At 30.1% G+C, this 18,366-nt stretch overlaps 1 protein-coding gene across 1 annotated transcript; it reads right to left on the minus strand.

Moving 5' to 3' along the window:
* Positions 1-1,429: 1,429 nt before the first annotated feature.
* Positions 1,430-17,883, minus strand: LOC132721798 (probable methyltransferase-like protein 24). Its single transcript, XM_060706175.1, has 6 exons — positions 17,629-17,883; positions 16,654-16,721; positions 16,257-16,385; positions 15,833-15,907; positions 15,297-15,435; positions 1,430-2,169 (listed from the first exon to the last, which is right to left on the minus strand). The coding sequence occupies exons 1-6, from the start codon at positions 17,743-17,745 to the stop codon at positions 1,816-1,818; spliced, it is 882 nt and encodes a 293-aa protein (XP_060562158.1). The 5' UTR covers positions 17,746-17,883; the 3' UTR covers positions 1,430-1,815.
* Positions 17,884-18,366: the final 483 nt, after the last annotated feature.

Below are 18,366 nucleotides of genomic sequence, written 5' to 3' on the forward strand. Positions count from 1 at the left end.
ACTCTTGTTAATCTTATATATTTTTAAAATCATTTGAAACAGGTAAAAGAAAAAAGAGGAGAAATAATTTGACAATATACTTCACACTACAAAATGGTTGTAAAATAATGATAATATGTTTGATTTAATGAAACATATTTAGAAATTAGATTAACAAGTGTATTCTAGCAGTTGAGCATTCAAAATAGCGCGAATATTTGTATAGACCCGAAAAGTGGACCTTTCTGCGAAAATTTGCTTCCGCGAATTTAAATACACATACAGTATATATATTCAACTAATCATACCCAATTTCTTGATATGTCATCTAATGATATTATTCACGGTACTTAAAACAAATTGAGAACAGTATTGTTGATTACACACAGGATATAAACGTTATGCTTGAAACTTGTGAAATTTCGTAAAAATATTTCTAATAAAATATGGTTCGATATAGACTGTTTCAGGCGAAATTAAGTTCACGTAAAGCCCTAAGAAGTTTCCAGAAATCGTACAAATGGTAATTAACATAACTACTTATACTTAAAATCAATTTATAAAAATATGTGTTTATCAAAATGCTTGATGTATAATACAAAATGTTCAAAACAACTTGATCACTCAGTTTATGCTGCTAAAATTTTCTGAAGAAATCTCAGCCGTTGTAGTGGCCAAAGTAAAACGGAACCAAACATTTCTTTAATTGAGTGGTATGATTATCAAATGCACCACAGAAATTCTTTTTGCATAAATGAGTTACTAGCAACTATTGCTTGATTCTTCAACAAGATTTACGAGCAAAATTGGTCATCGAAAACACTCCTCCCAACTTGAACATCTACTACACGAACTTAGGCCATGGAACACTTTTGTGTATATATTAGACTAAAACTTAGGAATCACTATGTATAGGTATATGTATAGGTATAAAGTCAAAGGTTACTTTATTTTGTGTAATTATGGTGACTAATGTAAATTGCAAGTCCTGAATTTAATGAACTAGATGAATGGAAATTGAAAAGGTCATGTTTAAAAACAAAACTATTTATTAGATTGATTTAGTCTTATAGGAAATGCATATTAACATGTACATTTGTATCTTTTATTTACATGGAGTTTCAATTATGCAATTGTTTCTGGATAGTTAAGTATAAGTCTAGTGAGAGAGAATAGAGTCTTGAGAATAACTCATGTTGATCGATCATTGGAGTACATACGAGCGTATGTTTGGTACTCATCGTTATATAATTGCCAGAAAAAATGATAATTGATCGTTTAAACTTTTTTTCACATTCGTTATTGATCGGTGAGACCGATCAAAAAATCGGGTATGTTCTGCACAATCGAAGAAGCCTTTGTTAAAAGAAGTATTGTTTCAGTGGTGTTAGACCTGTTCATGTTTTCAGATAAAACGTGGTTGAACAAGTCAAATAAATAAGAAAATTCGAGAAATTATGTATATGTATTTTTTTAACTATCACAAGTATCGACCCCCACGTCCAATATATCTTTAAAGAGTAAATATATTTTGTTTTGTTTTTCTTTTAACCTTGTAAATTATTAGACTCAAATAAAGTGATATATTATTTAACCATTATACATACAATTATAAATATCAATATCAATGATGATGTTGCAATTAAAAAAAATGATAAAAAATGTTCCACACAGAAGTATGAAGACCTTGCTTTTTAGTTTATGTATTAGTTTTAATATTTCTTTTGTTAGACAATCAAAAAAAGTAAATAACGAAAAAAAAAGACATAAACACATGTGAAGCACAGCATTCTAAAAGTTTATATACGTAAAAAATGTTTGATTTTGTTATTTGTTTCAATTTAGTACATTGATATTTTTCAATGATATAATATGCATTGTAAAAACACTGCCTTTACTTGAATGTTGAAGTCGAAGTTTTGATCTTGGATTGATTGCCCATTTGAATATATTAAATCCATGGTGTTTTAACTGTTTTAGAACATTAATTTGCGTAAATGAATCAGTATCACCCCAATTATTCAAGTTGAAGCGCCTATAGCCATCGTCCTTAAGCTTATTAGTATGTCTGCCGAAATGAACTTCAAGAACTATTTGCTTGATATATTTATTTGAAATAGTCGATAATATTTGCGGAATTGCTTTCCATTCATCTCCTTCAATATCCAGTTTAAGAATATCCAATGTTGTCTGCAAAGTAATAAAACAATTATAATACCAAACGTTTAATTTATAACCAAGAAAAAATAATAAAGAACAAAGCTGACATTTGTAGCAAAAACAAAAAATATTGTAATATACTAATAAGGGCTTAAACAACCGTATTTCCACTACGTTTATCTGCAGAGATATAATTTAAAACTTTTTTTCTGTTAACAATTTCTTGCATTTCAATTGTCGCCTTTTTTCAAAACTTGTCCTAAAAATTTTGTCATATTGTCAATGCTGGTTTCTACAAAAATGACTTCCCAACAATTGATAGTTAGATGCACATTTTTAATATTACATACCTTGGTGCAACTTCATTGACGTTGTTGAGTGATACTTTATTTTTACAAAATGAGATATTGTTATATATCCCTGAACGTAAATGAAAATCTCATTTACTGTTTATGAAATACAAACACCTAAGACGTTGCCACGACGCTTTGAAGATGAAGTATTCTATATGTTTCTATACTTCTGATAATAAAAGCATTAAAAACACTGGAACCTCACACATGTGGCATAATGCACCCTTAAATATAAAGTTGATAGAGTAATGAAAATGATCGCTTTATTATTGATAATTTACAAGACCGAAAAACATGTCTGATCTTTATTGCTAATATGAGAGCATTTGACCTCCAAGGTGCGATATTTTTTACCCCAGATGCATGATTCTGAAGACAATGATTTATGTAAGATTAAGAGATATAGTATTTATCCCCACAAATATATATGCTGTAAGGGATAGACGAATTTTTACATGATTAAATCATCTATTTATATATAAATTTATATATTGTCCTGTTGTGAATTTGTGTTTTTCGACAGATTATTTGGTACAATTGTTTGATAACGAATGTAATGTTGTTTTATTTTTATAGATATAATTGTTTGTTTGTTAAAATCATCTCAATATATGTTTTGTCAAACAAGATCCAGACAGTATTATATGGTATTGTACAGTGGTATACTGTGTATAAATATTTGTATATGTCTTTGAGTGGACCCACTGGTAAATAAAGCAGAACTATATGTGAACCAATTCAAGCATTGGTTTTATGTAAACCCCTCAATCTGCTAGACTAACAAAAACCCGACATAGGCAGACATTTTGTAATTCTTAAATTTACGAAAAGTAAAAAGTATGTTTTGTATTTGAAACTATTTTTATGTTTATTTATTATCAAAGATTTGCATTATGTTGGTAATTGTCGAAAATATAACATAATCAAATTTCGATTTTTTTTCATGTTCATCTATGTCACAATTTCATGTTTTAACATATTTGTCTGCCTTAGGCTGGTTCTAGTTAAAATATTTCGTATCCGACCGACCATTATTACTTTTGTTGTTATAAGTTAATATTTACAATTGCTACACGTATTGTTGTACTGTTTTGTGTTGAAAGTAAAGAAGTACAGGAACTTTCATGTTGAATTCAGCTTAAACCGGTGCTAGGGGGCGTGGACTGTAGTTTGTAATTGACAGTACCTTCCATGAACAGGCTCAATCAAACCGAGCCTGCAACATTTTCAAATGTGCTATGTTGGGCTTTCTTTAGGGATTCTTCTTATCTCTAATTCATACCCTATGAAACTCAGTTGGCACAATTTTGTGCAGACACGTAGCTTCATGTAGACCTTTCCCTTGGAAAAACCAACCTCTTCTTTACTACACGCAATTTTTAAAAATCCTACGCAATTTTTAAAAATCCTACAGCTTATTTAAGGCTATATACCTCAAAACTTGAACAATAAAGTGCAAATGTCGGGCGGGTTGTGTGCAACGGGGTGATAGGGGGGTAGGTATAAGAAGGTATGCCGGGATTCCCAGAAAAAATGGGTTAAATACTGTATTCCTGTTGTGAGTATTATTTTAAGTATTAAAGTATGATGGCATTGATATTGTGTCAGCACATTTTAAGTGACTGTTAAGAAATTTTCTATCACTAAAGCATTATATTTTGATCTATTCGTATTTCAAATTTAAACGCTGTTTGTCCACGATGTCTCTAAATATATAACGTGTAGTAGGTGATGTGTTAGCTCTGTAATTAAGTATATTTGTGTTTCCTCTCTAAAGTCCATACCCGTTTCTTCAAAATTGTCTTAAACGTCAAATAAAGCAATTAAAACATGTTGTCAAGCACTAATACTTTTAAAATATATGTTCTCATTCATATTATTTATAATAAACGCTGAAATGTGATTTCAACATCTACATGACTTTGTGTACTAAACAGGAAAGCAATTTTGACCCTTTATCCATGTTTACTTAATTTTTAAAGTTGACTTAATTTTGAGCCCAGTGCTTTTATTTTAATAAACTTGGAAGTCACTTACTAGAAGATGTTTCATGATAAATATCTAAGCTTTGGCTATTTGGGCTATTTAGAAGAAGATTTTTTAAAATTTTGATTTATACAAATAAGGAAAATCAATGATCCCCGGGACGGGACCCACTTTGACCCTACGGCTTTTATTTGAACAAACATGGTAGACACACACAAGAAGTGGTTTAATGCTAAATGTATTAGCGCTAGCTTATTTGTCGTTTAAAAAAAAATTGTTTCCCTATATACATATTAAGAAAATCAATGATCCCCTGGGGCGGGGCCAATTTTTACTATAGGGCTTTTATCTGAACAAACTTGGTAGACACGTTCTACAACATGTTTTATGCATTTGTGTTTTTAAACACGTTTTTTTAGTTTATACTATATAGTATATAAGAAAAATCAATGACTGCGTAGGACGGGGCCACTTTGGACCCCAGGGATTTTATTTGAATAAACTTTGTAGACACTGACTGGATGATGTTTCATCCCAAATATTTAAGCTCTAGCTCTTTCGATTTTATAAGAATAATTTAAGTTATTTTCTTTCGGTGCCATGGCAACCAGAATTCAGCATGGAACAAAATTCTTAGAGTAATTTGTAAAATTGACTACCAAAGGAACTTTCCTGTGAAGTTTGGATCAAATTGGCTTAGGGGTTTATGCGAGGATGTCGTTTACAGAACAAAGTTTATGGACGGACCGACAATGGACGGAAGGTCCGACGGACGCCGGACGAAAAGCGATCACAAATGCTCACCAAGTCGCTTTTGTGACAGTTGAGCTAAAACGAAAAGCGATATGCACAGCAGCCACTACTTCAAATAATAGTCTGCATCTTAAACTGGGACATTATATATAAACTTCATAGCTGTATAAAAATTATAAAAAAGCACAAACTATACAATAGAGGGATATCAGACAAGCAACAATTTTGAAAGCTTATCCTGTGAAGCAGTAATATATTATTCTAGAACATTTACAGGCCAATTTGTTATGTAACCTACGTTGCATGTTAATCATCTGATTGGTGCTAGATAGGCAACAACGTGCGAGAGAGAAATAGTTCACATTTTTTGTTTGGTCTCATCAATTAGATTGTTTTCAATTAAATAGGAATTACTATGAAGTGATTTCGTTTTAAAATCGGAAAGGTGCGTATATTTAACACGGCTTTAACTTACAACCCTTCCTCCATATTCTTAGTTTCAAAATATTTCAAAATACTTTAATTGAATTTTTAAACATTAAGATTATTTTCCAAGTAAAATATATTTTATATACATTTTCAGTTTTCCCTCAAGTATTTAAAATACAGAAGAAATAAGCGTCACAAGCAAAATAATAAGTCAAATTTTTAACTTGATTTTGTATTCAACAAAGTTATGTTTTCTTACGCATTTAAAGGAACATTATGATTATTCATTTGCTGTCATGTTGAGCTGCCTTAGTTTTATTATTTCAAAAAGTTGACATTTAATTGTTACATATCAATAATTTATATTGACAAATGTTTAGGACAAGAAATATAAAAGCTGCATGCCACAAGATTAATTCTGATTTTCATGATTTTTTTAAGTAAGTTGCCAAGTGAACATAGAAAGTTATTTACAATTTGCAACCCACGTAAATTTCTAGATAACAATGTGAAAAAAACGTAGACACACAGTATAAATACTGTGATAAATATTGCGAAAAAAATTATTTATTACATATACAGTAATATGCAAATTATTACTTGCATTGAGATTATTCTACTTTTCGTAAACTCTAAGAATATTTTATAATTTTTATCACATGGTTGTTTTTATGATACAATTTTGAACACTTACAGCTTGAAAACAGACACAAATCTAAAAAGATGTCTCCATTTTTTTTAATGAACATTATGAATGCATTGTATATATTATATTTTAAGATTTTTTTTATTATATGTTTCGGTTTTTGATTCCTGCAAAAATAATATAAAACTTAAAACAATCATGGCGGAATCAGAGTTGTTTGATTGCTATTTGAAACAGAAAAAGTAATTGCGTGAAATTTAAATTTGATTCTAACAAGCAACACAGAAGACAAATTTAAACAACCTTTTTTCTACTTTAAACTTTTTTCTATCTGGTCTATCAGTGATATCATTTGAAAATTTAAAAGCAAGCTTATCTCTAAAACACTAAGTATATGTATTTACTAATAAATTACATTAAATCCATAACATATACATGATTGGTTTCAGGCAAGCTCAGCTTTCAGAGTTTCACAATTATTAATGTTATTTCTAAATGGTTGTACTTTTTAAAAAAATAAGTAAGAATTGACTGTTTTTGTTTCATAAGAGAGCACAATCAAAGGCTATATTGTCGTATTCAAACCTGTTTTAACAACTGAAACATCTACTCTTTAATTTGAATAACAGTAGATTAAATGACAGAAGTTGCTACAAATAGTTTATGGTCATGTTCCACTCTTATTAAAAATACTCGATTTATTTTTATTGTTTCTATCTATAGACAGTTAAAGTGGAATAAATTTTTATGGTGTAATAGAGTATCAGTATAAATTTTTATTTTTCAATCTGTTCATCTCTAGTGAATATTTGTTTCATGATGGTAAATTATAAAGAGCAATTAAGCTGCTTTTTTGATAAAAGAAAATGGCATTGACCATTGCTCTGTATTTTTGTGCCTGTTATATATAATATCTCACCACACTATATTTACTTCAGTGTACCATAATTCTAACATGAAACTAAACCATTAGATGGTATTTCCATATGAAGTTAAAATTAATAGCAGTAGAGTATTTAAGTATTGTCCCTTCTAGCAGGTCATTTTGTACCTTTAAAAGAACATTATAACTCATATAAAAACTTACATTATCAAAGCATGTCTAGCACATATTTCACTTTAATTCGATGTTTGATTTTTAGTTTGTTTCCTTAAGGAAAATATACCGTTTATGATAATATTACTTGATTTGCAAATTATATTGTCTGTCTAAGATCATATTTTTGCAGACGAGAAAATTACCTTATTGGCGAGAATGTTTCTTATTCATCTTGAAAATCGTTCACTATGTGCAATGAAATGGGAATGAGATTGGATAAACATCTGAAAACAAAGTGATCATTCAGAAGCATTAATCACAACAAAATCACATAAAAATGTCAAACTCGGTTTGATTCAGTCTGTACATGAGGAATAATGAATAATAAGTGCAACATTCCTCATGCCACTGCTCCTGTTAAAGAAATTAGATTAAAACAGAGAACTGAACCTTGGATGTCATCAGAGATTTTAGACCATATCAAAACAAGAGATCATTATTTAAACAAGTTTAGAAAATATTGTTGCCATGAAGGTTTTTCTTGTTATTGTAAATTTAGAAATGTTGTTCAAAGAGAAGTAAAACATGCTATGTCTTCTTATTTTACTGATCAAATTGCTGCAAATAGAAATAATCCAAAATGCCTATGGAAACATTTAAAACAATTGGGGTATAAATAAAAAAATACAGGGAATGAAAATATTGTTTTAAAAATTGATAGTGAAAATTGTCATAATCCTTTAAAAATTTAAAATCATTTCAATTTTGCTTCTAAGCTTGTGGATAAGTTACCTTGTGCTAGCAAAAAGTTTGACATTGACTCACAAGCTTTGTTAGATTTTTATAATGATAGAAATACTAAGTATAATAAAATGTATTTAAACCATGTGTCTGAGACATTTGTATATAAAGAGCTTAAGAATTTAAACTCATCAAAGAGTACTGGTTTAGATGAAATTCCTGCTAGATTTTTAAAAGATGCAGCTTCCTTTTTGAAAATACCAATTAATTTTATCATTAATTTGTCAATTTCAGAAAATTATGTCCCTGATGACATGAAAGTAGCTAGGGTAAAACCTTTATATAAAAAGAACAAAATTCTTGAAGTAGGTTATTATAGACCTGTAACCATTTTAAGCATTGTATCATTTTTTTTAGAAAAAAAACAGTGTATTCTCAACTTGAAAAGTTTTTAGTTGATAATGGTTTATTGTATGAACTACAGTCAGGTTTTAGAAATTCCTATTCCACTGACACTTGTCTTATCCATCTTATGGATAATATCAGAAACAAAAAATCCAAAGGTTTATATACAGGCATGATAATATTAGATTTACAAAAAGCATTTGATACTGTTGACCATGATAATTTATGTGGAAAACTGAAATTGATGGGTATCTCTAATACTGACTGGTTTATGTCTTATCTTAATGGTAGAAAACAAACTGTGAGTGTTGATAATATTTTATCAGATTATATGCCTGCTACATGTGGGGTCCCCCAGGGCAGCATTCTTGGTCCTCTTTTATTTTTGTGCTATTTAAATGACATGAGAATTAGTATAGATCAATAATGTAAACTTATTCTGTATGCCGATGACAGTGCAATTCTTTTTGCTCACAAAAATCTAAGTATTATTTCTCAAAAACTTGGACAAACAGTCTTGTTCATCTTGGCTTGTAGATAACAAATTGTCACTTCATCTAGGAAAGACTGAATGCCTTATTTTGGTTACAAACGTAAAACAAAGTAAAGAGTTTAAAATTGTTTGGTATGGACATACTATTCAATCCACAAAATCTGTCAAATATCTAGGTTTAAATATTGATGATTCTTTGTCAGGTGAATCTAGGGTTAATAGTATTCTTACAAAGGTTAATGCACGTCTTAAGTTGTTGTATAGGCAAGCAAACGTTTTAGATTTAGGACTAGAAAATATTTATGCAACATCCCTCACGCTCCCTAGCACCGACTTAAGCGGTACTTTATTATTACCACCTAAAAGTCCTGGGGTCAATGATCCCGAGGGACCGGAAATATAACACTGATTTTAAATATTGGAAACTTTTTTACAATTGCCACACGGCACTTGACACCTGCTGTTGTGAAAAATAAACATCTGAAAACAATTTGATCCCTTGGAAGCATTAATCACAACAAAATAACATGACAATTCCAGGTTAGGTTTGATTGAGTATTGACATGAGGGATAATGAATAAGTGCAACATCCCTCACACCGCCTAGCACCGCCTTGAGCGGTACTCAATTCTCAACACTTAACAGTGCTGGCATCAATGATTTTGAAGGCTTAAAAGACTTAAAAAATATAGATATTTCAATTTAAATCTGTATTTTAAATTTACGTGGAATACATATTTAAATTGAAATAACCATAAAAACGTTTTGGGCCTTTTAAGTAAAAGTATTTTCAAACAATTGTTAAACATTTGATCTCAACTGAGACTTATTCAATCTCATTCCCATTTCATTGTACATAAAGAAATATTTTCTTCACAAATCGAAAACATTTCCAACAATAAGATTATTTTTTCCGGCTGCAACAAACTGATCATAAATACACACAAGAAATGATCATAAAAGTCTATCTAAGATTACCAAAGGTCTACTAAGAGAAACAAATGAAGTATTTCTACCATCTGATTCATCTTCAGAGCGCCTTGCCAAGAAATTCAGTGACTTCTTTATTAGAAAGATTGGAACAATAAGAAATAACATACGTTTTCAAACGCGATCGGTACCTGATAATGTATATATGGAATCTGAATATACAGGTGGCAAATATACTGAGTTTGCTCCACCACAGAACAAGAAGGGAAAGCATTGATTAAAAAGTCAGCAACTAAATTATGTGAGTTAGATCCCATTTAAACATGGCTTTAAAAGAATGCCTAGATGAACTAACATCAGTGATAACCTGTTTCATAAACGTGTCATTGGACGCCGCTTATGTACCAAAAATGTTCAAACACTCACGAATAAGACCACTTGAAAAAAAAAAATCTAGACCCTCACGAACTGAAAAAAACTTTAGGCCTGTGTCTTACTTTCCATTCCTGTCTAATATTTTGGAAAAGGTCGTTGACACACGAATTGAGAGTTATCTGAAGACAAACAATCTACACGAGGTCGACCAATCTGCTTATCGCAAGTTCTATTCGCCCGAGTCTGCATTGTTAAAAGTACATCCTACAGTCTTTGGATAATAACAGTGTGAATATTCTCGTGATGCTTGATTTGTCTGCTGCCTTTAATACAATTGATCACGAAACGCTCCTTCGCCGCGTTGAACGACACCTTGGAATTACAGACAAGCCACTCGCGTGGATGACGTCATACATGACCGACCGATATCAGACTGTATGCATAAACAACAAACTCTAACAGCCAGTCCACATGGAGTACAGTGTACCTCAAGTGTCTGTCCTGGGACCCAAGAGCTGTGTGATGTATACAAAACCTGTTAGAAAAATCTGCCGTAAACATAAACTAAACAACTATTTCTTCACAGATGACTCTCAACTCTATTTCCCTTCATACCAGTGACTAGTATTAACGATAATATAAACCGTATTGAAAAACGTCTTGATGATAGTGTAAGTTGGATGAATGTCAACATGCTGAAGCTAAACGGCGACAAAACAGAGTTGATCAGCTTCTCATCTGAACATAACGCACAACCTGTTTCAGATGTTACAGTGACTGCCGACTGTTCGAAAATCAGTCAATCATCTAGTGTATGCAATCTTGGTGCATTTCTTGACTCAACCATGAAGATTGAACAACATGTGAATAATGTCTGTAGGAACTGTTATGCACAATTAAGACAAATTGGTCATACCAGACCCTATCTTACTGCTAAAGCAACACACTCTCAAGTAAATTCACTTTTACCTCTAGGTTAAACTACTGTAATGCATTGTTATATGGAACCTTTAAGCAGTCAATTACCAAGTTACAGCATGTTCAAAATACAACAGCAAAATTGTGATCAGAAACACACAAATTTCTTAATTGAACTTCATTGGCTTCCGGTAGATTATCGGGTCGAATATAACATTTTGACTGGTACGTAAAAATCCCAGTCACAAGCTTATATAGAAAATACGATGACGTCTACACTCCAGCAATGAATCTGAGGTCCTAGAATAACTCAGTGACATAAGTTTTGAGAGAGCTCTCAAAACACAGTAAAATAAAGAGTCCTATGACGTTAGTTTCATAAAACAACATACATGTACAACTTTGGCTACATAACCCGTGTTAATTATGTCTTCGATTTTGTGTCTAAGGGTTTTACTTTTTAATTTATTTCTTTATTTTTTACTTTTGTTTGTTCCTTTTAACAATCTTATTTTGTTCAAATCTTTTATAGGATTTATTTGTTGTTAAAATGAGCCTTGATTTTAAACTAAATGTGTCTGTATTCCTTACTATCCTTTACTGGTTTTAGTTTATCATTATTGTTAAATAGGTTTATTAAATTAATATTGTACCTTATGTCATATAAATGATTATGTTTTATCAGATTTATGTAAAGCACTCTTGAACATATATTATTTATGAAAACAGTGCAATAGCAATGTGGTATATAATAATATAAAGTAAAAACAGTAGACTTTAAACCATTTTTTAAAAATAAAAAATGGCCATAACTCTGACTAAATGTCATGGAAGAGTTGTAGAACTTTGCCTCCTGTTCTTGCTTGCAAGAATCCATATGAATTTTAAATTTCAAGCAAATACCTGTTCTGTTTCTAATAATAATCAAAGTATTAGTGATTTTACAAGTCAAAACGACTTTGATTCCATCTCGATTGTTTTCAGTTTTATATTATTTTTGCGGGAATCAAAAAGCCACATATATAATAAATTTTTTTTAGAAATATAATAAATACAATGCATTCATGATGTTCATTAAAAAAGTGGATACATCTTTTAGATTTTAGTCTGTTTTAAAGCTGCAAGCCTTCAGATGAGCAAAAAAATGTATTATAAAAAGAACAAGAAAAAAGATGTTCTTAGAGTTTACGAAAGGTAGAATAATCTAAATGCGAGTTACAATTTGCAATTTACCAGCTGGTCAACGTATAGCGGTGTGATATTTCTATAAGCGAGGTGAAATCATGCGATACGGAATAATAGATTATTAATTAGTCTAAACAAACGTCAGACTGAGCGTATTTTATTGATTATTTTATAAATCTTCGATAACAATTGCATATTTTGTATCGAAGATGTGAAGATATGACCGACAAACATTTCATCAAAACTGCAGAAGCTTAAATCTATAATTTGAAAAAAATATATATTGAAGGTAAACTGACGGCAACTGGTTTTGCGTCGGTGAATAACATCGCTTAAAACAAGCTTATATTAATATAGATAATTTCGTTTCCTTCTTTATTCTACAAGGATTATCATAACTGAGTTGCATAGCAAGTACCTTTTTGCTTCGATATACATAGACGCTTACAGATCAAAATATTTAAGTGTACGCTGGGTTTTTTTTGGTGCGATTAAATAACTGTTTGCAGTTAAGGTTTGATTGTTTCCATTATCACATCTGTTGTACATATTTTCCTATGAGAGAGAGCTGCCATATACAAAATAAATGTATCTATATAAGTGTTCCTATTTGAACTTAATTTTAATAATCATATATTTACTAGTGATAATCGGGAGTTGGACAATACATTGTTTGTAAATCTTCTTTCCAAAAAGTGATCGCCTTTTCAACAACAAGAGTCCTGTTTTTTGTACTGTATCTTGTTTGTGATTTATTTTTTCTTTTATTTTTTATTACACTGAAATTTCATACAGCGCACATCATTCACATAAAAGGCAACATACAAGTTCAACTTTTTTAACTCCAACTTGCCACTTAGGCAAGAACAAACAGCAGTTCATACACAATAAGAAAGGCATAAGCTTGCATAAGAGGTCACTCACAGAAGCATGTTAAAGGATTCCTTAGGAACCTTAACAATAGTAAAACAGGATATGACATTAGTCCTTATATTATGTAGTACATTTCATTCATCAATTTTTACATGTTGATATAGACACTTTTTAGTTTATTTTTTATTCAATTTTTAAGGAAGTTTTATTTTCCGATTTAAAAAAAACAACAAAAAAAAAAAACAACACTTCAAAGTAATTTATATTACTTGAAACACATCTAAATTAATGAAACCAAAGAGAACAATGTGAACAATTTCTCGCAAACACGTTGTAACCTAGCTCGCGTGTATACGTGTCAATCAGAGTTAATGATTAGCATGTAGTTTACTGATTAAACGATAGAAGGTAAATTGTCATCTACAAATACATAAAAAATGACAGTAAATACTAGTAAGTCACTTCTGTAATATTACCATATACAACTTAAAAAAGTTGCTACTAGTAATATCTTGAAACAATAAACGTGACTGGCAAGCGGCATGATTCGGAAGATGTTGTGTTCAATGCATATCTTTCGGATAAATTTTATATTAAAATAACTTTAATAAAAAATTTTGTTATTATATCATCGTAATTAGAGATATCGTGGATAAAATGCGTTTAAATTTGAAGTAAGAATTAGTCAATAAATTACGCATACGGGATAGAATATTTCTTAACAGTCACTCAAAATGTCTAGACACACTATCAGTGCCTCTTTACTTTAATGTAAGTAATACTTGAATTATTACACACTATATGAATACAGCTTTAAACCCATTTTTTTTCTTGGAATTCAGGCATGTTACCAATTCAATCCCCAAACCCCTCCCCTCTTACCCCGTTGCACACACCCCTTCCGATATATGCAGTTATTTTGTTCAAGTTTTCACGTATATAGCCTAAGATATAGAGAGTTTAAACATTGCAATAAGTAAAGAAGACGAAAGCTACGTTTCTGCACGATATTGTGTCAGTTGAGTTTCACAAGGCATGAGAGTTGCTCTACTTTTTTACTTTTTATACAAAATAGTACAAAAACACATATAGCAATTGTGAATATTAACTTATAACAACACAAGTAATGGCAATAAGTCGGATAGATAACTTTTAACTAGGACCAGTCTTAGGCAGACATATATTTTAAACCGTAAACTTGTGACATAGATGGATATGGAAAAAACATCGATTGTTTTAATATATTATATTTTCGACAATTACCAACATAATATAAATCTAGAGTGATAGATTAACAATAAAAAAGATACAAAACATACTCAATATTTTTCGTAAATATAAGAATTACAAAATGCCTGCCAAAAGTGTTGACAATATATATGGGTATATGGAGGTGATTTTAACAAGCAAAATATTGTATTTCATTAAATCATTTAAATCAAATGATAATTTTATCAGACAAATGTAACGAAATAATCTGTCGTAAACTTCCGTTAATAAATTACATTAAAAAAGTAGTTGAGGTCCAAAGACCTAAAAATGTCTGTCTAAGTTTCATTGTCTGCCTTATGCTGATTTAAATATACTCTAGGTCTGCCTAAAGTTTATGATATATTTCTTTGTAGACTTCTACAAAATGGAATCATTCATTAATTATTCCTTTTGTCGAAACAAAACTGTATTTGAAAAAGAAATATACTTTTATATATTTATTTAAATAATAAATAATTATTATCAGTTTTGATGTTAAATAGAGAAAATTATGAATTATTCAATTTTGACAAATCAAATATAACACAGCTAGTAAATCGTAATAAATAATAATTCTTATGTTTTAGAAATGTGGTCATGTCCCTTTCTGGGCAATTGTTTATTTATTTATTTATTTTTGGTACGATAATGATTGTACGTCGATTCTTGATTATTGAATTAGTATATTATCAGTATATTATAAAATGTAAAATGATAAACGCTGGACGTGATGTTAGGGTCAAATTAACAAATACACAAAAGGAAAAAAAATCAACTTACAAATGAATGGTTAAGATATCTCCTTATGGAAGCAAGTGTTTTCATTTCCCATCCAAATATGGTGTGATGGTCAAAGTTAGATAATCCAATAAGATGGAATTCGACATGTTTTGGAATGGAATGTCCAGCTAAAGGGATACTGAAAACAATAATTTGACAATTCTTATTCATGCTTGTCGCGAGTTTGACGTAAACCGTTATGATATCTTCAGATGCATAGCTTAATAATTACCTTAAATAAAAACATTTTTAACGGATTCAAACTTTTATTTGTAAGTTCATTGCAAGGATGAATGCCTTTGTTTCTATTTGTAAATAGTAACGCATTTGTTACTTTTGTTTAACGATAGAACTTCCACGTAATGCATTGAATTGTACTGTGCGCCCAAAGTAACACTTGAGTAAGCTGGGCAAAAATCAGGACGACATTTTTTTCCAAATGAAAATCATATCCATGAATCATTTTATTCTCATTCTACTCAATAAGTTTCTATAATTTGAAATCAAAATCAGTTTTGTTGTCTCTATCAGCGTACCTTGGATCAAATGTGTGAATTTGACAGTTGAACATCTTGTGAACGCCATCTTCAAATTCAAAATGATAATGTGATCTATGAAAGAAATTATAAAATGGTGAATTTAATATTACAGCATGAATCATTTTAGGTATTGATTGCTATTTGTTATCATGATGGTTTATAGAACAGAAAGAAATGATGGTCTATATGTATTTATTCTCGATAAAGTAAAACGCAATAGCCTAAAAAATGTTTTAACATAGAATGTATTCGTGATTTAAAACCATCTCATATATATGGTGTAGATAGTGTTGGTAGACATAATAAAATATTTTTGAACAAAATGTCATTATGCTATTTTCTGTAGAATATTTTCTGTTTAGCATATATATATATATGCTAAACAGAAAATATTCTACAGAAAATATATATATCTACCTACCCAAAAGAATAAACGAGACAGGGTCGTTTTGGTTTATATAAGGGATCAACACAAATATCATAGCCTGTATCACCTTTAGGTCCACATCTTGAAATGTTGTTACAATTCGTTTGCAGCGTAGTCACATACCTAAAGGTTGTTAGTTAACAAATAGTAAAAAGCTGACTTCATATTGAATAGGACACTGCACTGTGAATATCGTTTGAAATAAGTTTATAATTATCTCTTAATATACGGGAAAATAACAAATTCACCAAAAGTTTGGAATAGGTACGGTTATTAATTTCATATTTTAAATATTCTAATTTCTAATAAATAATTGGTATAAGATAGTTTTTCATATAATATGTGTACGTTCAATGCCATGTTCTATGAACAAAACGGTTGATTTACATACCGTTCATATTCTAAGTACAGATTTTCTTCCAAAATGGTGTTATGGGCGGTCTCTTTATAATACTCATCCTATGAATAGAATATTACATAAAAATGATGACAGTTTTTAATATTTAAATTACTCACTCATTTCTTTATTTGGTATTTACGGAAATGCTAGAAAAAATGTGTTGTTATTTTAAAATGTGTAAAGTAGATACATTGTACTAATTACACTATAGGGCAATTCAAACGTGTCCTTACCTAAATGAATAATAAACAAACTTAAATTTTATAAAGAAATACATAATATTCTACATTGTTTTATTGCTGAGGTGTCTGTGATTGCTATATTTTTGTCCATGGAACCGTTTTTTATCAATCAATTAAATAACAGCCCTGCCTTAATCCCATAGCATCAGTAATTAATAAATATATGTGAAAATGAACCTTACCAACTTACAGTAAATACGCATTTGCCTTGCACCTAATATTATGTTTATTTCTTTTAATGTCAGCGAATTCGTTGTCATAAATATTAATATCATTAACTCTCCTTCTATGTACATAAGATTAAAAAAAGGAAAACAAAACGAACACACTATTTTTGGTGTTACTTGCAAAAGATTGTCCCGCCAAACAATACAAAATTGGTACAAAACTTTTTCACTGAAATAGTATGAGCAGTTTGTATAAGTGAAAAAGTCTCGTGAATCTATGCTCCATGGGGAGGAAATCTTTGAACATGTCAAAATAATAACTACTGATAAAATGCTACAAATAATTCAGAAAAGTAGACACATGGTTGAAAAAGGACGTATTAATTTTTAATACTCACTTTATTTAAAAAGATATAATGATCCAGTTAGTAATGAAAATAGTTGTTAAAACCAAAAACTTGAACTTATGAATTCGCCTCGTTTATTTAAAAATAATTTATATTTTTTTATCAAAACGATAATATAATAGTGTGTTAATAGTACGTTTTATAACCTACCTTTTTTTCGACAAAAAGCGTGTTCTCTGTGTTCACCTTCATAATTCTATATAGCATTGATAATACTAAAATGGTAGATACAATGTAAATATATATATGAAGTTTATCCGTCCGCATTTTGTTGTATTCTCCTAACAATATCTAGAGATAATAAACTATACAGAGCCTTGCAATTGAACGCTTATACTATACAAAGGTGAAAGCAAAACAGTCGCAATGAAAAATGGGTAGCGCTTACAACAGTTAACGCTTGGTTCACATGACGCTGTTTATGAACCGAAACGCAAAGCTAAATTAATAAACGCATAACTGAAATGCAAGTAATGTGAAGATTGTTACAAATATTGCTAGTTGTATGAGTAATGTAACAACCGGAATGAGTTTGCACATAATTCCGTTTCTGATAACCTCAAATATCTCCCTATTATCCTGAAACGTGTTTTGGACGTGTTTTGAATTTCTCCAATTTCAAATCCTACCATTTACGGTAATTATACCTTGTTTATGGGATTTTTTTCTCGATAAAAACAATTAAACATATATGCCAAACTTGTTTTTGTAATAGTGTTTAAAAAGTGTTTTGTTATGACGATTTTATTCTAACAAATTAAAAAAATAACTAGTCAAAATGCATTAAGAAATTAAATGAAACATTAAATGGGTTTATTGGAGCTTCAAAAATTCAAAATAATGAATGCTGGAAAATGTATTTCATTTCATTGAAGGCTTGGATTCACT

Source organism: Ruditapes philippinarum, unplaced genomic scaffold (genome assembly GCF_026571515.1).
Source record: "Ruditapes philippinarum isolate M1 unplaced genomic scaffold, ASM2657151v2 ctg5807_1_1_1_1, whole genome shotgun sequence".
Lineage (NCBI taxonomy): Eukaryota > Metazoa > Mollusca > Bivalvia > Venerida > Veneridae > Ruditapes > Ruditapes philippinarum.